The following is a 20,841-nucleotide window of genomic DNA, read 5'->3' as shown; positions in this document are numbered from 1 at the left end:
CCTCAATGTGCAGGTTAGACAGTGCCTAGCGAATGAATGGGGAAGTTCTTGGAGTTAAAATCTGTTTTAATATCCTCATTCAACATGTGGCATGAATGTTCTTTCCCTTCCTCCCCATCTTTCCCCCTCTCCCCCCACCTTAGCTACTACACACCATCCAACACCTGCATTGAATAAGGAACTTATTCTTCAGGATTTTGCTGAATTTATTGTCACCCCTGCGAGGTCAGCAAGTGTTGTACCTCTGTTCTGCATCTGTAAAATGAGGATAGAGAGGCTGTTTCTTGCCTGTGGTCACACACCAAATGTATAGCAGAAGCAGGACTAGAACTAGAAGCTGGGGTTCTAGTCCCGTGTCTTAACAGCACCACCATTCTTCATCTCCACCAGGTTCTTATCTCATTCTCCGCAGATTGTATAACTATTGGAGTGAATGAGGTAGGGATGCTTTGGACCCAGACCCATTCACTGTGCAAATTTACCACATCACCATCCAGTGTGTGCACTAAGGCTCTGATTCGGCAAGGTCCTTAAGAATGTGCTTAACTTGAAGCATGTGAGTAGTGCTGTTGAAGCTGGTGGGACTACTTGCATGCTTGAAGTTAGGTAGGCCTACTTGCTGAATTGGGGCCTGAATAAAGCACGGGTTCTGCAGAAAAAGTAATATGTAATCACTTTACTAAAGACTATTGTATTGCATAATCAAAAGGGAATAGAATTAAGGTGGCACAGGCAACCTTAACTTCATCCATTCCTGAGTTTTCAGTGCTTCGCTTTGCAATCTTGACATTCTCTTAAATGTAGTCTTTATGTATGGAATTTCCTATGCTCTTTAAAAAGAAAAATGAAAACTCTGCAGGACCGCGGAACCTTGCCTTCTTTCATATGCACATTCTCAGGTTATATTCCACAATCCTTTCTCTATTAAACACTGCAATTTCACTCCACTTCATTTAAGGATGAGTGAGTCCAGTAACTCCTCACTTAGTCGTCCCAGTTAATGTTGTTACGTTGCTGATCAATTAGGGAATATGCTCATTTAAAGTTGCGCAATACTCCCTTATAATGTCATTTGGCAGCCGCCTGCTTTGTCCACTGCTTGCAGGAAGAACAGCCTTTTGCAACTAGCTGGTGGGGGCTTGGAACCAGGGTGGACTGGCAGCCCCCCATCAGCTCCCCACTCCCCTAAGTTCCCTGTGTGGCTGCTGCCCAGCAGGCTATCAATTGCCAGCAGTTCAGCTGTCCTCCCCCTACTGCCTTGTGCTGCTCCTGCCCTCAGTCTTGGAGCTGCTCCCTGGAGCCTCCTGCTTGCTGTGCGGGGTGGGGGGAACAGGAGGCTAATGTCAGGGTGTTACCTTCCCCTCTGCTCCTGCACCCTGCTTACCCCATCTTCCATAGAGCAGGGTGGGACACACAACAGGGCTCAGGATGGAGGGAGCTTCCTGGCAGCAGCTGCCATCTCAGCTTGCTGATCTACTTAAAAAAGGCAGTGTACTTAGAGTGGGGTTAGCGTACTTAAAGGAGCAATGCACATCTCTCTCTCTCTCTCACCCACGGTGTGTGTCTGTCTTTGTCTGCCATGCTGTTTCCCCTCCCTCCATTCATGCTGCCTTGTAGAGTGTGAGGCTACATTAACACCAAGTTAACCCTTGAGGGCTCAGCCAATTGCTAGTTCGTCATTTAGCAGTAAGGCATCTCCTGGGAAATATGCCACCCTCTGACTTCACCACCTCAGCCAAGCCTCACAATCATCATCGCTGTGTTCCAGTATTTGAAAAAAAATTCCCTGGAACCTAACCCCACCACCTCCCATTTACATTAATTCTTATGGGGAAATTGGATTCACTTAACATCGTTTCGCTTAAAGTCGCATTTTTCAGGAACATAGCTACAATGTTAAGCGAGGAGTTACTGTACATCCATTGGAATCCTGACGATCCCTTAAATGGAAATTTCCATTCGGGTTGTGTACTCTATTTTGCAGTGTCAGTGGAACGTTGGGAGTCTGCATTAAGTATAACATAGACAAATCAAATCTAACTTTCACTAGACAATGAAAGGTACATCTTGTGGTGCATCATAGTAAATTTAAAGCTTCCATGGCCACTTGCTAAGGTGCTAAAGCTGTTCAGAAAAAAAATTGCAAAAATTTTTTCTTACCAGAAGAGCTGCATTTTTTCACTTCTGTGTTTGCAAATGGCATATTGTGGGTGGGTTTGTTTGAGATTTTTGGGGAAAAATTGCTTTCTGATTGAGAGCAGATATACCCAATTTCAGCTGAAAATGTGAAATTAAGAAATGTGTAAATAGCTGAAAATAACTCCTTCCTTGTAACGTGAAGGTTTCCTAAGCCTTCCCCAGAGGTGTTGCTACATACAACACCATGGTTCAGAGATCTGGATTTCAAGCCTTGCCTTGGTTCCCGTTCTCTTTTGGCCTCTTTCCATTGTTTTCTTTTTTCCTCTTTCTACACCCTTCATCTCCAAGGTCTCTTTCTCTCCCTTTTTCCTCTCCTCTATTTCAGACTGCTCCTTACCATCTCCTATGTTGGCTCCTTATTTATAGTTTCCAGAGTGTCTCTTCCTGCTGCTTTCAGCAGTGCCAGTTAGCTACATCTCATCAGGTGGTATAAGGATCTATAGTAATTGACTCACTTTCATAATTTGTGATTGTGAAGTCACACGTTAACCGAGATTTGTTTTGTGCACGGATTCTAGTAAACTAAATGCACCTATCTGTAGCCCTCTAATTCACAGGTTCTGTTCTGCAATTAATTCATTTTTAGTGTATTTCTTGACACAGGGCCTATGTTGAATTATTTCATACCTTGTTGTGTTGACTTATTACAACCCAGTCCTGGCACTTAGAGTGATTTAAAGGGATTATAAAATGTTTTTTCCACACCTTAATTAGCAATAAAGTATTCTTTTTTTTTTTTTTTCAGAACAGCTACTGATATGTGAATACTTTAATGCTATACTTTTGACAAAATAGTCCCTGGTCAACTTTAATTTAAACACAGTGAAAAGCAGCACAAAAGATGTATTGCTTCAATCTTGCTTCCAAAGCAACTTTGGAGTATAAGTTAAGTAGGAAACACATCACATAACTAAAAGTTCTAGTCTCAGATGTTTCCAAATTATATTTAGAGCAGACTAATAAATAAGAGCCTAGCCTTGGAGAGTGAAACTTAGGTAAAAGCAAATGGAGAGAAGCTCTTGTATTGTTAAAAATCAAACCAGGCATAAGTTGTCCACTAAATGGTAAGCGAAAATATCCTGAAAATTATACAATATTGAATTGGTCTAGTGAACAAGTTACTATTTTTTACAGAAAAAGGTGGAAATTTTATGTAGTCTTTTCACAGTAGAGCCATGCTTCAAAGCCTATGTCCAGGTGTCTTTTTCTTACACAAAGTAATAACTGTATATCTTCGACACCTGGGCACATGTTAAAAATATTACCTTGATAATGTCATGTATCAGTGGTTTTCAATGTGTGGTCCACAGACCCCTGTGGGTCCGCAGGCTATGTCTAAGTTTTCCAAAGGAGTCCACACCTCCATTTGAAATTTGTTAGGGGTCCGCAGATGAAAAAAGGTTAAAAACTGCTGTCACATATTGAAGTGGAAAGAAATCTCCTCACCCATTATTTCACAAGGGTAAGAAGGAAAAGAGTAGAACATGCTAAACTTTTTTTTTTTTTTTCCTTGCAGTGAAAAATGCAGAATTTTTACAGCAAGCTGCTTTAGAAGAATATGGACCAGAACTCCATGTGGCTCTCAGGAGTCGAAGAGATGAACTTCACTATTTAAGAAAACTTACTGAACTTCTTTTCCCTTATATTCTTCCCCCAAAGGCAACAGACTGCAGGTATCAAATATATTAGAAGTTGTACTATTTACAACAGTTGCATACCATGTAGCGCTGCAATTCTTAATGGTAGTAAAGTGGGTGAAGGACAGTGTCAGCTTGAACTTTGAATTTATTTTCTGTGTAAGTACCAAGCATATTAAGTGTAATTTAAAGAGTGAATTCTTACTTAATGTTTTTGTTGATTGTATATTTCTGTGGCATCTGTTAACTAGGGGGAAGGGAAAGGAATTGAGATGGAGTAGCAGCACTTGCTCAGTTTCCTTGCTTCTACACTAGTGGTCTTAAGTGAAACTCCAAATACAAAAAAAAAAAAAGAATAATTTATTGCTTCCTGCAGTGGTATGTTAGTATGCTCGTTCTAAATGTTGGAAAGGTTCTGTTGGGTGCACTGAAGTAGATGAAGCTAATGAGATCACAAGGTATTTGGACTGGATAATGCTGTTTCAGTATACTAATGGTGATCATAATGCAGGAAACAGCAATGAAAAGTAGCTGCTTCTCAACAACTTACCCACTCTTACAGTTGGAAATCACCAATGTCTTTATTAAAGCTAAAAGATATGATTTTTGCTGTTCTGTATGAGTCTCCCATTAGCGTTGGTGAGATATGCATGCATCGTGAATTTACGTCCAGTTCCTACACAATGTTGATTTTTGAAAACTGGACTCTAGGTATGGGAGGTGTTAATGCAAGCTGGTGACTTGGGGTGGAAGGGACAGCTTGACAGGCATCGGTAGCTGTGCTCGCATAGATTGGTGGCAGCACTGAAGTCTGAGACATTGTCTATACATGCAGTTTTTGCACCAATTTAACTGAATATGTTGAAAAAAACAATTTAGTTAAATCAGTGGAACCCCTTAATGTGGTGCAGTTATAACAGTATAAAATTGCTTATCAGTATAGCAAGTTTCGGTAAATGTTCAACTGGTAGCAGGCTGGCCACTAACTTGGATTTCTGAGCTCCATGTGTGGCATCAAACTACATCCCTCCTGAAATCTGACCCCCCTTTCTCCAGACTCACTCATACTACATAGGCTTTTATTCTGTAAGCTGTGCTTGGATACATCATCGATTATAGAACAGTGGACCACCTGCTTCACAAGCATCTCATCTTCAGAGCAACATTTGTTTTAGGTTGTCGAAGTGTACCATGGAAGGATTTATAGAAAGAATATATATAGATCCCAGCTGAAGGAGTTAAGAATCTACATCAGGGATTGGCAACCTTTGGCATGCGGCTCGCCAGGGTAAGCACCATGGCAGGCCGGGCCGGTTTGTTCACCTTCTGCGTCCGCACGTTTGGCCGATCGTGGCTCCCACTGGCCATGGTTTGCTGCTCCAGGCCAGTGGGAGCTGTGGGAAGCAGCGGCCAGCACGTCCCTCGGCCCACGCCGCTTCCCACAGCCCCCATTGGCCTTGGAGTGGCGAACTGTGGCCAGTGGGACCCGTGATCAGCCGAACCTGCGGGCGCGACAGGTAAACAAACCGGCCCTGGCGGGCCGCATGCCAAAGGTTGCCAATCCCTGATCTACATGATCCTTATCTAGACTTCTTTCATTGGCACAATAGAAAACCTGTGTTTAAATACTAAAGGAGGAGGATGGGGTAGTCAGCAGAGTCTAAGTATTGAAAATAAGTCAACCTGCATGTTGAGATAAGGACCCGCTTCCAAACACATGCATGACCGTTTTAAAAGGGAGTGCTGAGAATTAAGCAATGAGGTGTTGAGTGAAAAGATAAGTATTTGCCCCTTAGTTTCCATGTGTTGAATCAGTTTAGACATCTTGTGATTCTGAATGTGTGGAGTGCTGAAATATCTTTAAAATAACATGTTTTTATTAAACTAGGAAATACATTTTAATACAAAAATATTAACTTTACCTATCTCATCCCATTACAAATTATGAATGTAATAATGTGAGATACTATGAAAATGTAATATCATTTTTTTTCCCTTTCAGATCCCTGGCATTGCTTATCAGAGAGATCCTGTCTGGTTCTGTTTTCCTTCCCTCCATGGACTTCTTAGCTGACCCAGTGAGATTTTGGAGCAGTAGAAATAATTTTTGTTTACTCTGACTATCATTGTTTTCCTTTTTGTCCGATGACGAGGTGCTTTATAGTGAAACAAGTACTTCACATTGGTTTTATCATTGGTAACTGCTTAATGGTTTAGAGAGAGAAAAATAACCCCATACCCAATCCTCTTATTTTTTTGGTGATGCAGTGTTAATTTGGTTTTAATGGTTTATTTGGCTACATTAATAAAAAAAACACTTAGGCTAGGTCTACAAATTGATTTTTGTATTTGTTAGAGGTATGATTTATTACCAGAATAGTTATACTTACAATAGCTGTGTATGGAATAAGCTGTGCCATTGTAAGTACCTTTTATAACTATATAAATTAATCCACACTGGTACAGTTACAATGTTTGTGTGGACAAGGCCTTTCTAAAAGCCACTCCCCATAGATGCAAATTTGTTTACTTCTTGCTTATGTAGATAAGTGGCACTGCATTTATAAAGTTTAGATAGAAAGTCACTTGTCTGATCTTTGGTTTTCAATTGGAAGAAAATGTCAAAACAGTCTGAATACTGCTTGTCTGCAGGCAAAGAATAGTTGAGCTTGTGGAACTGCCTGTAGTCTGCTGTAACTCACCTGACCTGCATTGGCATAAAATGACAAACAGAGCTCTTATCTTTGCAAGATGGAGAACTTGTCTGTGCATGTCTCATTTGGGAAGTTCATTGATTTAAGAATCTGGATATAGAGATTATTCAAGTGTCAATCTAGAAATTGCTAGAATCATTTAATTATTCTGCTTATGTTTGCAGTTTTAAGAGATGAAAATTGTCAGTATTGCTAGAAACTGGGATGGCAATGGAATGATTTTCAAACAGATTGGTTTGTTGTAATTTGTTTGTATTTTCCATTAGGATACTGTCAACCATTTGCTTCTCAAATTCATTGATGATAGCCCAGTGAGTACTGACAAAATGAGAACATTTATAATTGATTCACGCATGTCAGTGTCAATCTTACTCAGTAGGTCAACACTCTTTCTACAGCCTGAAAAAGCAACTGAGCCGGCTGCTTCTTTGATTCCATTCTTGCAGAAATTTGCGGACCCTCGCAATAAAAAACCATCTGTAAGTGAAGAAAATACTCACTATATACGGATTTTGAATAAGTATTATATGTGCTGTACATATTACCAGTGCTTTTTTCATTGCTTCTATTAGAAAAGGTTTATTTTAATGAAAGCTTGAGAAATATCCTCCAAGCTAACTGCATTTTCCACTTCATGTTTAGGTCCTGAAGCTGGAATTGAGGGAGATTAGAGAACAGCAAGATCTTTTGTTTCGCTTCATGAACTTTCTGAAACAGGAAGGGGCAGTACATGTGTTGCAGTTTTGTCTGACTGTAGGTAAGATTATCCTAGTATGCTTAGGTGTATTCATTGAACTTAAACAATGATTTAGGTGCTGGTCCATTAGTGGATTCTGCAATCAAAGACTGCATCTCGAAGCAAAGGACTGAGCTGAGGTTCTGTGTTCAGTTTTTACTTAGATATTTCCTGACATTTTAATGCTGAACTTGGCAACAATGTTGCTTCATTGTGGGTTTTTTGCATTTAATTGGATTTCTATTTAGTTGAGAAGGCTAATTAAAAAATGTTCATCACAAGGAATAAAATGCACTTGTCAATTATACAGTGTAAAGCCTGGGATATCTTGATTTTCCTTTAAAAGAAAACTATTGTATTTACCATTGCTACAATCGCTCTAAAAAGATGTACTGCAGACTATGAAAATTCTGTGAGAATCTCTGTTCTAACTTATGCCATTTCTGAAAGTTCTGACTTCTGGGTGTGCTTTCCTTTTTTGCAGGATGTAAAGGAGGTTGAAACTTGTTCAGCAGCTGTGTCCCTTTTGGCATTACTTATTCAAATTTTGTTACACAGCTTTCTAAGCACTCATTTGAGAACCAAATGGTAGAGAATGGGCAATGGCTGTGGTTTGTAAGCAAGATTTTCAGCAAGGAGGCACAACCAGAAGTCTCACTTGTAGAGATTATTTTCCGGAAGGGAAATAATGAAAATGTTCGTAACCCATAATCTTCTAAAGGGTGATTGTGAATTTTACTGTGGAAGGGAATAATTAGTTTTATTGCAGCTCTTATTTGTATGGATCAATTTATATAACTTTTAGATTTAAACCATAAGTATTAATACAACTTAACACCAAAATCTTTAATGCAGTTTATCAGCTTGGTCATAAGTTTTAAAACCATTTTAAGGTTTTATGTATAGCCATATCTGCTGGAAAGGTATCTGAGGGTATACACTGGTGTTGGGAGGTATGATTGCAGCAGGTGTAGATGTAACCAAGGCAGCTAGCAGCCACCCGAGTATGTATCCAGGTTCCTGCACAGACAGAGCTATCCTGTGCTGCCACCTGCACTACCATGGCTTCACTACTGTTGTTACTCCAGCTCTTCTTGATCTAGCTAGATCAAAGGTAGCTCAGGTATGCTGCAATCACACATCCTGAATGCAGTGTAGACATACCCTGATGGCTGACCTGTGTGCTACTTTAAGGTGCCACCATTTATATTAGCTAAATTTGATCAACAAATGCATTTTCTTTCCCCCACCTTCCAGAGGAATTTAATGACAGAATTTTGCAACCAGAATTATCAGATACTGAAAAAATGTCTCTTCATGAAGAGGTGCAGAAAATCTACAAAACCTATTGTTTGGATGAAAGTATTGACAAAATTAGATTTGATCCTTTTATCGTGGAAGAGATTCAAAGAAGTAAGTTTGAGATTGAAAGGAATGATCAAGAATTTATACTGGAATCTATAAAGCATTCTGTCAGACTAAAAAAAAATCCTAGTCGATCCAAATAATAAATAACTTTAATTTGATCATAACCATACAACCTCATTAACAAACCAGTGGTGTTCAAGAATGCATATACTCCTATCTCCTATCACTGGATGTCCCCTGCATATTTATACAGACTAATTTGAGACTGAGACCTGTAAAAGTCAGAAAAACTTTATGAACAACAATGGCACATCCAATTAATATTCACAACCGGATTTTTTTTTCTGCAGTTGCTGAAGGTGAATATGTAGATGTTGTGAAACTTCAAACGATGCGATGCCTTTTTGAAGCATATGAACATGTTCTTTCCCTATTAGAGAATGTCTTTACCCCTATGTTCTGTCACAGTGATGAGGTAAGCATGAAAGACTTGAAGTCTTGCCTTTAAGCACAGTTTTTTTTTCAAATGGCAATGTAAATGTGACAGCTTAAACATTGCTCCTTGTATGTATTCCAAATTTTATCTATTTAACTGGTAAAAATAGGTTTGTTATTTTTTACTCCTATTATCAGGGTAGAGCCAATATAACCGAGGCCTGGTCTACGCTACAAAGTTATGTCGATGTAAGCTGCCTTGTGTTGGCCTAGTTTTGTGTTTGTGTTTAAATTTGTCTCACCCTGATGTAAATTGCCCATTAGGCCAACATAATAATACTGCCTCCCTGAGCGGAATTGAGCCAAGGTCAATCTAAGGAGGTTGATGTAGTGCACGTGTAGATGCTGCATTATCTAGATCAATCCTAACATCCCTCCAGCAGCTGTTCTACAGTGCCTCACGCTGACTGCTCTGGTCACCATTGTGAACTCCGCTCCTATGGGTCACAGGGACCGAAAGCCCCCCCCTCCCTCCCGGCCTTGTTTAAAACCCCATGAATTTTTGAAATTCCTTTTCCTGAATGCCCAGCTTGGCAATCACACCTAGCAACTCTCCATTATTGAGTGCAGCTGCCCAGCTGACCATGTCAGCTGCACATTCCAGACACACTCCTACCTGGAGTGGACAGAAGATATTGGCTTTCTTGGGCCTGTAGGGACAAAAGGTTGTGCTGACACAGCTCTGAACCATCCATAAAAGCATGGACAGATTGCTCGAGGGATGCAGGAGATGGGTATGACAAGGACCAGCAGCAATGCTATCTAAAAAGCCAAGGAGCTGTGGAAGACATACCAGGAGGCCAGGGAGGCCAACAATCGTTCTGGTGCCAAGCCACAGACCTGCTACTTTTACAAAGAACTGCATGCCATACTTGGCGGAGACCCCATTACTGCCTAGCACAACACTCTCAATACCTTCGAGGAGCCTGAGTCCCAGGCCTCGGTCATGAACAGCGAGGAGGAGGAGGTGGGACAGGCGACGGGGGATCCATCACAGTCCTGCCAATTGAGCATGGTCAAGTCTGATGCAAGGGAAGGAACCTCAGGTAAGTGTGTATTTTTTTCATTACAGGGTTACCACTCCCATCCTCCTCCTCCTCCTCCCCCCCTTCCCGCCCCCATACAATAGGAGGACACAGCTTTTGACTTTTGATTAATTGTGCTAGAAGAGGTAATGGAACAATCAAGAGAGGTAGAGTTGCTATCTGCTTTTCAATCCTCTCTATAGTTAGGCAGGGGGGACCAAGTGAAGCAGTTTGTTTACATACCTAGGATGTCCCTTGAATCCTCCTGAGAGGTCTCAGTGAAACTTTCATGGAGGTACTCCTCTGCTGAAGGTTTCTAGGGATGACTGCCTTATTTCTTCTTCTGCGATAGGACACTTTCCCATGCCAGTTAGCAATAACTTTGCAGTACACCATTGCAGTACACACGCTAGCGGCATATGGGCCCGGGCAGCTTCAGGATGCTAGCAGCAGCTGTGCTCTTTCTCCCTTTGTTACCCTCAGGAGTGAGGTATCAGCTAAAATCACCAATGCCTGTGGAAAATGTTGCCAGCATTCAGTGCCAGTTCCCCTATGCTTTGCTAGTTCCCCTATGCTTTCCCCTAGTTTCATGCAACCAAGCAATTCCCTCCTCATTTCCCTCATCCCCAGCTGGCCATACTCACAATGGCTGATGCTGTGACGTGCCATGCACAAGCAATTGCAAACAAAAGTGAGAATGAGCATGTAGTGCTTAAAATTTCAGGGGAGCAGGGGGAGTGAGTTCTGCAGTTTTGCTTTCTGTAGTAAATATATTGACAATGGTATCTCTGTGATTTTTCTGCAGCTGCTGCTATTGCAGCCTTGAGGGACTCCACCTCCATACTTGCAGAACGTCTGACCAGAATAAGAAGGAGAAAGAAGAGGACTTGGGATGGCATGATGGAATGCACAGGTGTATTCACAACCTACACACTACTGTAATAATCTTTGTGCAAAACATGCCTTGTAAGATATCATTTAAAAGCTAATAACTCAAAGGTCAATCTTATCTTGGTAAAATATATGTAGGAACTTCGTATGTGAAGTTATAAAATTCCCCTGTATGATGATGTTAGCCCCAGGGAGAAGTCATCAAACAGGGCTGTCCTGAGCAAAGGAAAGTGTTTGCCTTAATTTGCATTTAAGCAGTAAATGTAGTCATCAAGCAGAAAGAGGGGAAGAGAGGAAACAAGAGGAAAACTACTTCTGAACATACACAGGTGAAAGAACCCATCAGGAAGCCTCCTTCCACACCAGACATGCTGTCTCCTTATGCTCAGCTGGAAATGCTTTTCAAAAGGGGGACTGAAACTATAAAAAGAGGGTCAAACCTCTCTCTCCCTGTCCATTTCACTCTTTCTACTTGAGAATACCAGAGAAACAGCTGCTGGACTTTGAGGAGGGGCCTGACCTGAAAAATTTGGTTAGTAATGCTGCTAAAAGGATGTGGTAAGGACTCCACTTTGAATCAAGTATAGTTTGTTAAGGTAGGCACTAGGGAGCATTTTATCTTTATTTTTCTTATAACCATTTCTAACTTTTATGCATCATTACTTGTGCTCACTTAAAATCTCTCTCTTTGTAGTTAAATAAACGTTTTTTCTTTTACTCAACCCTGCGGACATTAAAGACAGTCACAGCTTTGTGTACGCTGATCTGTGAAAACCAAGGTTGGCGTAGGAATAGCTGAAATGGACATGAATGTTCTGTCTACTTCATCAGTTCTGTTCTCTTAAGTATTAGTAAGTTGTTTTTTTTAAATAGATTTGTTTTAAAATTTCACAATTTCTTCTTTACAGTGAATTCTGTTACAAAATAAATGTCTGTTGTTTTATTAGTTTGCACCATCTGCTACCGAGTGCTTAACAGGTCTGAAAGTAATCAATTACCTCTTACTAACAGTGTGACACAACTCACAGGATAAAACACAAACAAAATTAATAGATGTATTGACAATGTTATATTCCTAAATATACAGCAATCACCACACAATTCGTAACAGGCCACAAAAGAGCAAGGTGACGTAGAACAAAGTACAACTAAATACATTTCTGTGGCTCACTGTTAAAATGGTCTTTCAAAGCCTCCCTAAGCAGTATAGCTCCATGTTGAGCTCTTCTAGTAGCCCTTGTGTCTGGCTGTTCAAACTCAGCAGACAGCACTCCATCTCTGCCCTCCGTACAAGCAGAAAAGTGTCCCCCTTTGCTTCATAAATATTATGCAGGACAGAGTAGGCAGCCGCAACCATTGGGATATTTTTCTCATGAGGTCCAATCTTGTGAATAAACAACACCAGTGTCCCTTTAATTGATCAAAAGCACATTGAACTGTCATTCTGCACCTGCTGAACCAGTAGTTGAATCATTCCTTGGTGCTGTCGAGATGGCTGGTGTACGGCTTCGCAAGCCAGGGGAACAACGGCTAGGCTGGATCTCCCAGGATTGCTATTGGCATTTCAACATTCCCAATGGTTATCTGCCTGTTGGGAAAGAGAGTCCCTGCTTGTAGTTTTCTGAATAGTTCTGTGTTAAAGATGCAAGCATCATTCACCTTCTCTGACTAGCCACATTGATGTCAGCGAAGCACCCCCAGTGATCCACCAGTGCTTTGCATAACTATAGCAAATTAGCCTATTCTGTTGATGTAGTCTGTGGCAAGGTGGTCCTGGTGCCAAAATAGGGATATGCATGCCATCTATCACTCCACCACACTTTGGGAACCCCTTTGGTACAAATCCATTCACTACATTCTGCACGTTGCTGAGAGTCACAGTCCTGCGCAGTAGGAGGCAATTAATGGCTGCTCTGCACACTTGTATGACAACAGCCCCTGCAGTGTTTTTCCTGACTGCAAATTGATTTCTGACTGACAGGTAGCACTCTGGCATTCCAGGTTTCCACAACATGATTGCCACTTGCTTCACCACTGTCAGTGCGGCTCTCGTTTTGGTGTCCATGCAGTAGAGGGCTGGGGTAAGCTCGGCACACGGATTCAGGAATATTGCCTTGTGCATCCAAAAGTTCTGCAACCACTGCTTGTCCCCCCCAAGCCTGCATTATGATGCATTCCCACCAGTCAGTGATGGTTTCTTGGGCCTATCTGCAGCTACTTCATGAATGCCAGCAACTTTGAATTGGTTCTCACTATGTCCCACAGCAATCTGGCATCCAAGAAATCATCCTGTTCCCCACCAATTCGGTTCTTCTTGCAGCTCTGCAAATAATTCATGATTGTGTGCTCTGTTTTTCCAACACTCATGGCAGTGCAGAGCTGTATAGGCTTCATGCTTCTGTCAGAGATGGTGGGCAGCGAGGAGGGCTATGCGAGTTTGTGGAATTTTGGGAAAAAAGGTGCACAAATTATGGTTTACAGATGACATTATGGGAGGAGACAGTTGCACACTGCAAAATTGACCTCACGCTCCTCGTCACCCCTGTGCAACTTGTTTTGGCCCCACCAACCACTGCCAAAACTTCCAAAAGACAGAGTGCTGCACTGTAGTGGGTTTCACACTAGGATACCTGCCCATGGTGCTCTGCACCACGCATCAGTGCAAACACTTCTTGTGAGTACATGTAGTGCCAATACAAGGAGCCAAGTACGCAGTCACACAAGTGATGTGCTAACGGTGACAACTTTATGATGACATAACTTGCATCGACATAAGTTTGTGGAATAGAAATGGCCTCCTAAAGGGAGCTAGGTTCTTAGTGGCTTTCACATCAACAGAACTGTTAGTTCCAGCTCCAGAATTTTTGATGATGCAAGAGCCTGAAAGAATAAAACTTCCTTTTCAGATATTAAGTTGAGTTTGCAGCACTAACTTTTCTTTTAGAAAAAGGCTTTTTTTCTACTTGTATAGTTGCAATTTCTATTTAGAACTAATTGAAATATAATACATGTAGAACACAATTTTCTTCTTAGTTGTTTTTCAGACTGTAATAGCACTTCAGGACTCGTATCAGTTCAACACTAAAAAGTTAGGTTGACCTAGCTACGTTGCTCAGGGGTGTGAAGAGTCCCTCAAGCCACATAGTTGAGCTGAGTTAACCTATGATGTAGGTCTTCCATTGATCTAGCCCCCACCTGTTGGGGAAGTGGCTTAATTACAGTGATGAAAGAACTCCTCCCATCACTATAGTGATTGTCTACAGTGAAGCGCTATAGTGGCACTGCTGCAGTGGTGCAGCTGTGGTGCTGCAATATTTATAGTGAAGACATAGTTTTAGTAGAAAGCCCTGCTAGGGTGCCCTTGGGAAAGCATAAATTATGTTGTAAATTCATTAGAACTGATGATTGTAAGTAGTCTTATATGAAATACATTATCTCAACTGCAGAGACTTGTATAGTGTTTCTAATATTAAATACTCAACAGATGTGAAGTTAGAAGCAAGAAACATAATTAGCTATTGATATTTACAGCTGTAAACTACTAGTAAAGAGATAGTAGAATGAAAAAAATAGAAAACTTAGTCAGCACTTACTTGCATATTAACTGTTCTATTTTAGTATTTCAGGCAGCTTTTAAGAGGCGCTGAATCCCCAACACGCAATTCAAGGTTTAGCAGGTAGGTGTGTTAAACCTTTTAATACATTTTCGTAGTTGAAAGTTTTAAAATGTTTATGTCAGCGATCGGCAACCTTTGGCACGCGGCCCACCAGGGTAAGCACCGTGACAGGCTGGGCCTGTTTGTTTACCTGCCACGTCCGCAGGTTCAGCCGATCGTGGCTTCCACTGGCTGTGGATCCCCACTCCAGGCCAATGGGGGCTGCGGGAAGCGGCGCGGGACGAGGGATGTGCCTAGTGGGCCGCGTGCCAAAGGTTGCTGATCCCTGGTTTATATGATTGAATCTTCTGTCAAATAAAGTACTGTTCAATGTTAACTTATTTAGATTTCTAAACTTAGTTTTAAATTTGTAGATTACTTACAGGAGCAGCAAGTAATACGTGAAAGAATATTTCGCTTAAAGTGTTTTTATTGCTCTTTTATTTTAAAAAATGGTATGAGATTCAGAAGTATAATCCTTTATTTTTGATATGTCAGAGTGAAAAAACCCCTCAAAATAAGGACATGCCCAATAACATTAAGATAACATGGCAATAGTGAGTTACACAGAAAGCTTTGGAGAACGCAAAATAGAAAGTTGACTCTGTAGTGTTTGACTTCCATGTTGAATCACTTTTTCCACTAACTGTAGAAACCAGCCATGTGAGCTATTTCAGCTCAATAGGATCCTGTGCGAACTGTAACAATTTCTCCCACTAATATTTAATGGATATAACACATTTAAGCTCTGAATCTGATTTAATTTAAAATACCTATGATCTTGGGGTTTGGGAAGAAAAAATTAATATCTTTTCAATTCTGATTTTTTTTAAGTTCATTATTTATGATTCCAATATGGCTAAGCTTTAAAAAAACAAAAACCATACAGTATACCCAGATTCCCAAACCTCTGGGCGTACCTGCTTTATTCCTATGTGGCAGAGGTATACAGAAAAGTATATTAAAAATGTCAACATGCTGGCTTTTAATGCATCAGAAACGCAACAAAATACAGTACCAATTTGCCAAGTGGAGGCCCAAAATGGTGGCCAATATCATTGTCAAGTTATGTTGTGTACTATTTATACTTCAGTTTCATGTTCCATTTGGCTGAACATAATTCAAGTTTCACAAGTAACATGACTAAAGAACAGTCTGAGACATTGTAGAATGAGTTGGTGTTTTTAAAACACTGTTAGAAGTGTAGTCTTCTTCCTGTACTCTGTCTATCCAGTATATGAGGGCTCCTGCATATCAGAAACAATGTTCTTAAAGAGAAATTATTGGTTATTACTGGTTTTAGCATGAATTTGCTTTAGTTCAACCACAAGTTATTGTGCTTGATGCAGGAATTACTGGGAAAATGTTACAGCTCATGTTATGCAAAAAGTCAGACTTCATAATTAAATGATCCTTAAAATCTGAATCAACATAAAAAGCCCTTTGCATCTTTAAAGTTCTTTACAAACTGTTTAATTCTTTTATAAAATGTCTACAGATTTTTCCCAGAAAACATTTTTTCTTTAAAGCCTCTATCAAGCAGGGTAAATTTCTGTATGAATCAAACCTGAATTACATCCTAAGATTCTGAATTTTCAAGCATTTATGTACATGGTTAACTTTAGGAATGAGGGTAGTCCCTTTTAAGCCACTGGAATTACTTAAATGCTTAACGTCACAAATACACTTACGTGTTTTCAGAATTGGGGTCTAAAAATCAAATGCAACTATCCCAACCAAATGCATGTGTATTGATTGGTCTTTGGTAAATTTTGGATATTTACATGATATTTTGAGAATATTTGTCTGGAAATTGATAGAGACCTGTATAAATATAACAGCAGTCATGCTAATTGCAATGAAAGTTCTTGGCTGTTTGGTTTTGCTTTAAAAAAATCTGTCTCTGTCTTTGGGACTCTCTCTCCTTGTGGGGTAATTTCTTGTACCTGTTGTTGCAGAGGTAGCCTGAGTTTGGATGACTTTCGGTAAGTCAAGATAATGTGCCATAATTGTTGCCTGTTAGTGTTAAATTGCATCTATCATGACTGCATCATACTGCCTTTATCACAGACATTGACTGTTTCATTTTTAAATACATGCAAACTCTTTTTGGGCTAAATTCATTTGAAACAGCAAACTAATTGCATGTTCATTCTCTAAGTTTTTAGCAAAGAGTGTATTGGTTTTGGTTTAATGACTATTTCTCATACACTCAAATATTAAAATATACAAAATCTTCCTGGCCTTTACCTATTTTGTTCTCTCATATTAACCTTAGCATAGTATGTCTCAAAGCTTTATTGCTGATAGTGTGCCGGTTATTTTGTAGACTTTACTCAGAGTTTTTTCCTTGCTCCTTGTCACAGGCTTCCAGATCCTATCACTTCAAAAAAAAAAAAAAATGGGGGAGGGGAGAAAAGAAAATTGTGCTGTCCACTGGATTAGAATATCAGGCAGCTCCTTCCTCCACTTTACCTGCACACAACAGGGGGTCATTGAGAGCACAGGAGAGAGAGGCTCTATGCTCTCAGTCATGGTGCCTAGCTCCACTTGGGCCTGCAGCAGCCCTGGGCTAGATCATGCTCAGTGCTGATGGAATCTTCAGAGATTCTAACTATGAAACTCTAGCAAGTCTCTGCTGAGTAGGTTCAATCCATGATTGGTGAAGACTTATAATTGGGCCAAATTTTGTCAGGGACAGCGAAAGTCACATCCCTGACATAAACCCCACGGCAAACATCAAGTTCCTGTTCCAAAACGTGGGGCGCTAGATTTTCTCAATTATTTTAACATTGGCAAAACAATACATTTTCCTCTAGCCTCGTTCTTGGAAATGGCAGAACGGTTTTGGCCAACTGCTTCCACAAAATTCAGCCTGAGGCAGACGCCTATATGAAAAAACTCAGTACAGATGGTTAAACTTTGGCAAAATTATAAGCAAATATAATTAGAAAATAAACATTGAATGCTTTTAGTTTGTTAAAATGTTCATTACTTCTTTGAATCCCAAATAAGCTATCCACTTTTTTCACAATTTTCAGTTTTGCAGTTCATCTTACAGATTTGTAACAAGCTTTATGAAAACCTCAGATAGCTATATTCATCAGGAATTTGTCCCCTCCTGTCCCAATAGGGTTTGTTTAGACTATTAATTTGTACATTTCTAGTACAAGAAATAAAAGATTTCTTTTTCAGGTCTGGTGTAAGGGCAGTATATATGGCGTGCATGCATTGGTGTGCTGTAACGTGTCTATAATGAAGAATGCAGACTTCATGCCTAACGCCTCTGCCCTTTTTACTTGAACTTTCTGCCTTTGGATACTCTTTATCATAAGTAGTTCTAGCTTGGAACAAGACTTAAATTTGCATCAAGCCTTCATCTCTAGGGCCAATTGCCTTCTTGAGCTAGGAGTCTTCATCTGCTTCTGTTTTCCTTCATGTTTTGTAAGTTCTGACCCTCCTGCCTGGCTTTCTGCCTACTCTCCCTGCTGCTTTGAATTAAGTCACAGTCCATCTTGCATCACATGTGTCTGTATAAATGCCTTGATGTTTGTAAAGAAAATAGTGTGTTTAAACATGCAGTACTTGACAAATATGGATGAACGCTTTGATGCCAGACTATTGTGTTGCTATAATCACTTGCTGAAAAGGTTATTGTCATTCCTTGCAATCTTTTAATTAAAAAAGTTGTCTTAGGAAGTTAGTGTTATGAAAATAGATTGTTCTGTGTGTTTCATTCCAAAGTAATGCTGTAATAAGAACATCAGTGTTAGTTGATAGCTGAAATTTTAGTCCATGTCCTGGAAATGCTTTTTTAAAATCATTTTCTTCCTCCCTAGCAGATGAATTTTACTGATAAATTTTAAATTGTTCTGTAATAAGCAATAAAGACAGTGAATCTATAATACTAAAAAGTGTAAACCTACACATCTGTTCCATACTTCATCCAACTGCTCACTCTTATCTCTAAATTATATATGGTGGCTAGTACTACAATTTGCCCTGTACTGTGAATTTTGTTTTTGTATAATCCTTAGGGCCACACAGAAAAGAGGAGAATCATTTGCAATCAGCAGATTAGGCAGCAAAATTAGAGGAGTATTCAAGAGCAACACAATGGAAGGAGCTGTGCTACCTAACTATGGTTTAACTGAAGGAGAGGATGATTTTGTGAGTAGAAATTTTACATTTGTCCTAAATCTCAGGGCTGTTTGTTTTCCAGAATCTTTAAATACTTTCAGCTTCTGTCCCTTCTTTTCCTTTCCTTTGCTCCTGGTATATTGTGGGCTATTCCACTGGGCCATCCTAGGGGTCACAGCATTTTTCCAGCTTCCTTGTTCTCTTAGTACTACTCAGTTATTTACCCAAATCTTGTGCTCACTGAGTATCTCCCCAGTTAAAGTAATTCCAAGAGTTAGTTGCGCGGGTAAAGAGAAGTATTAAAAAGTGATGTTCTCTTTACGAAAGTAATCTTGTCAAGTAGTCTTATGAGCAGCTGTTACTTTTCAATCTAGTAAATATTTGCAGTAAAGTCCTGAGGTGTTTCACACCTCAGTCCTTTCTGCGTCCATAGGGCTATCGTGATTCAGGCCCAGATCTTTAGTAGCTATTTGAATAATATCTCTCACAATACTGCTTTTATACTAATGGCTAAAATATTTTTCTGGTTGCATAATTGGTACATAAACAAGTATCCCTGAAAATGTACACAACTGTGTTTTGCTCCGTAAGTCTAATTCTCAAAGATTTTTGAAGTAGAGTATGTTTTCGTAGCATTTCAGAGGAAACCATTGCTGGAGGGGTGGGTTAATTAGTATGTGTTCCATATATATAGTGTTCCATTCCAGCTCTTGGTGATAGGCAGTGGTAGAAGCAACCTATGATAAAGCTATAGAAACTGGATGTCTGAAAAATTGGCAGTGGTTAGCTGCCTTTAAGCTATGTTACTGAAGGCCAGGTGTACGTCTGACCCTATGCTGGAGAGAGGAGATCAAGGATTTGAGGTTAAAGGATGGAAGTTTGAGGGAACCACGCTGTTTTCTCTGTACACATGGGCAAAATGGAACATTGCCTGTAAGGCTTAAGAGCATTAAGACTACTTCCAACTTTTTTCTTTTTGTGGGACCATCTGCTTTGTGGGGTGACATCTTGTAGTAAATCATGTAAAAATTCAAAATACAGTATTAGTCTGACTTCAGCTCAGATAGTGGGATCACTTACTCTGCTGTTTCTTGACTAGAAGACAATTCATTTTTCTTGTATTTTAAAAGAAAAACCTTAGTTTTGATTTATTGCAGAAATCCCAGTTCTAGGTGGAACTGAGCTAATTGGATTTTTCATAGTTTTTATATTTGATTACATTTTTCAAACTTTTACTGCTAGATGATGGAAAATTGGCTTAGTGATTATGGCTAATATGGAGCAGATAGGACACTGCCTAAAATTGTAAATCTGTCACAAGTTCCTTAAAAACACAGATATGGTGACACAATAAGACGCGTAAGATACAGTAGGAGAAATCATCATTAAAAAAATCTCTCAACCCTGGTCTCCCTACAGCTGTTTTGCAGAGGGAAATAAATTGAACTAATGTGTTCATATGTATATTCGCCATTCACACTGCCTTGATCTCCCTGATCCTAGATGAGCTGTTTACACTGGAAGAACCATGTGAGTCAGTAATTCATGCTTGCCACAGCTATTTTGCCAGTCTTCAGGCTTCTCTTGCAACTAGATTTTTTTTCTTGTATACCAAACAGCAACAGCAGTGACTGAATAGCAAACTAGCTGTCAGGAGGTTGATGCCGTGGTATCCATGGCACAGATGTGGGCAAGGAAATATGAGGACGATATGGGAAGTGAGGGAAATTTAAGTTGGTCACGAACTGCTTGATGGTCATGAATTTTTAATTACAACTCTACCCCGATATAATGCGGTCCTCAGGAGTCAAAAAATCTCACTGCCTTATAGGTGACACCGCGTTATATCGTGTTTGGTCCGGTATGGTGTACCGGACTGGACCGGCTTCCCCGGTGGTGATTTAAAGGGCCTGGTGCTCCAGCCGCTGCGGGGAGCCCCGAGCCCTTTAAATCACCCCTGGAGCTCCGGCAGCGGGGCTC

General features: G+C 40.2%; 1 protein-coding gene across 2 annotated transcripts in view; it reads left to right on the top strand.

Annotated features, from left to right (window-relative positions):
• Positions 1 to 20,841, top strand: part of SNX14 (sorting nexin 14) — a 75,982-nt gene that overhangs the window by 22,787 nt on the left and 32,354 nt on the right. Inside the window, exons 8-17 of one of the 2 annotated variants that reach the window (XM_045010757.1) lie at positions 3,716 to 3,872; positions 5,839 to 5,914; positions 6,817 to 6,861; positions 6,949 to 7,029; positions 7,193 to 7,307; positions 8,544 to 8,699; positions 9,005 to 9,129; positions 14,684 to 14,742; positions 16,680 to 16,706; positions 18,759 to 18,891. In XM_045010757.1, the coding sequence (XP_044866692.1) occupies positions 3,716 to 3,872; positions 5,839 to 5,914; positions 6,817 to 6,861; positions 6,949 to 7,029; positions 7,193 to 7,307; positions 8,544 to 8,699; positions 9,005 to 9,129; positions 14,684 to 14,742; positions 16,680 to 16,706; positions 18,759 to 18,891 (974 nt within the window). The remainder of the gene's footprint in view (positions 1 to 3,715; positions 3,873 to 5,838; positions 5,915 to 6,816; positions 6,862 to 6,948; positions 7,030 to 7,192; positions 7,308 to 8,543; positions 8,700 to 9,004; positions 9,130 to 14,683; positions 14,743 to 16,679; positions 16,707 to 18,758; positions 18,892 to 20,841) is intronic. The other variant, XM_045010758.1, reaches the window with a different exon arrangement.

The sequence above is a fragment of the Mauremys mutica genome, chromosome 3 (assembly GCF_020497125.1).
Source record: "Mauremys mutica isolate MM-2020 ecotype Southern chromosome 3, ASM2049712v1, whole genome shotgun sequence".
In the NCBI taxonomy this organism is placed as follows: domain Eukaryota; kingdom Metazoa; phylum Chordata; order Testudines; family Geoemydidae; genus Mauremys; species Mauremys mutica.
This window is presented reverse-complemented; position numbering and strand designations above follow the sequence as displayed.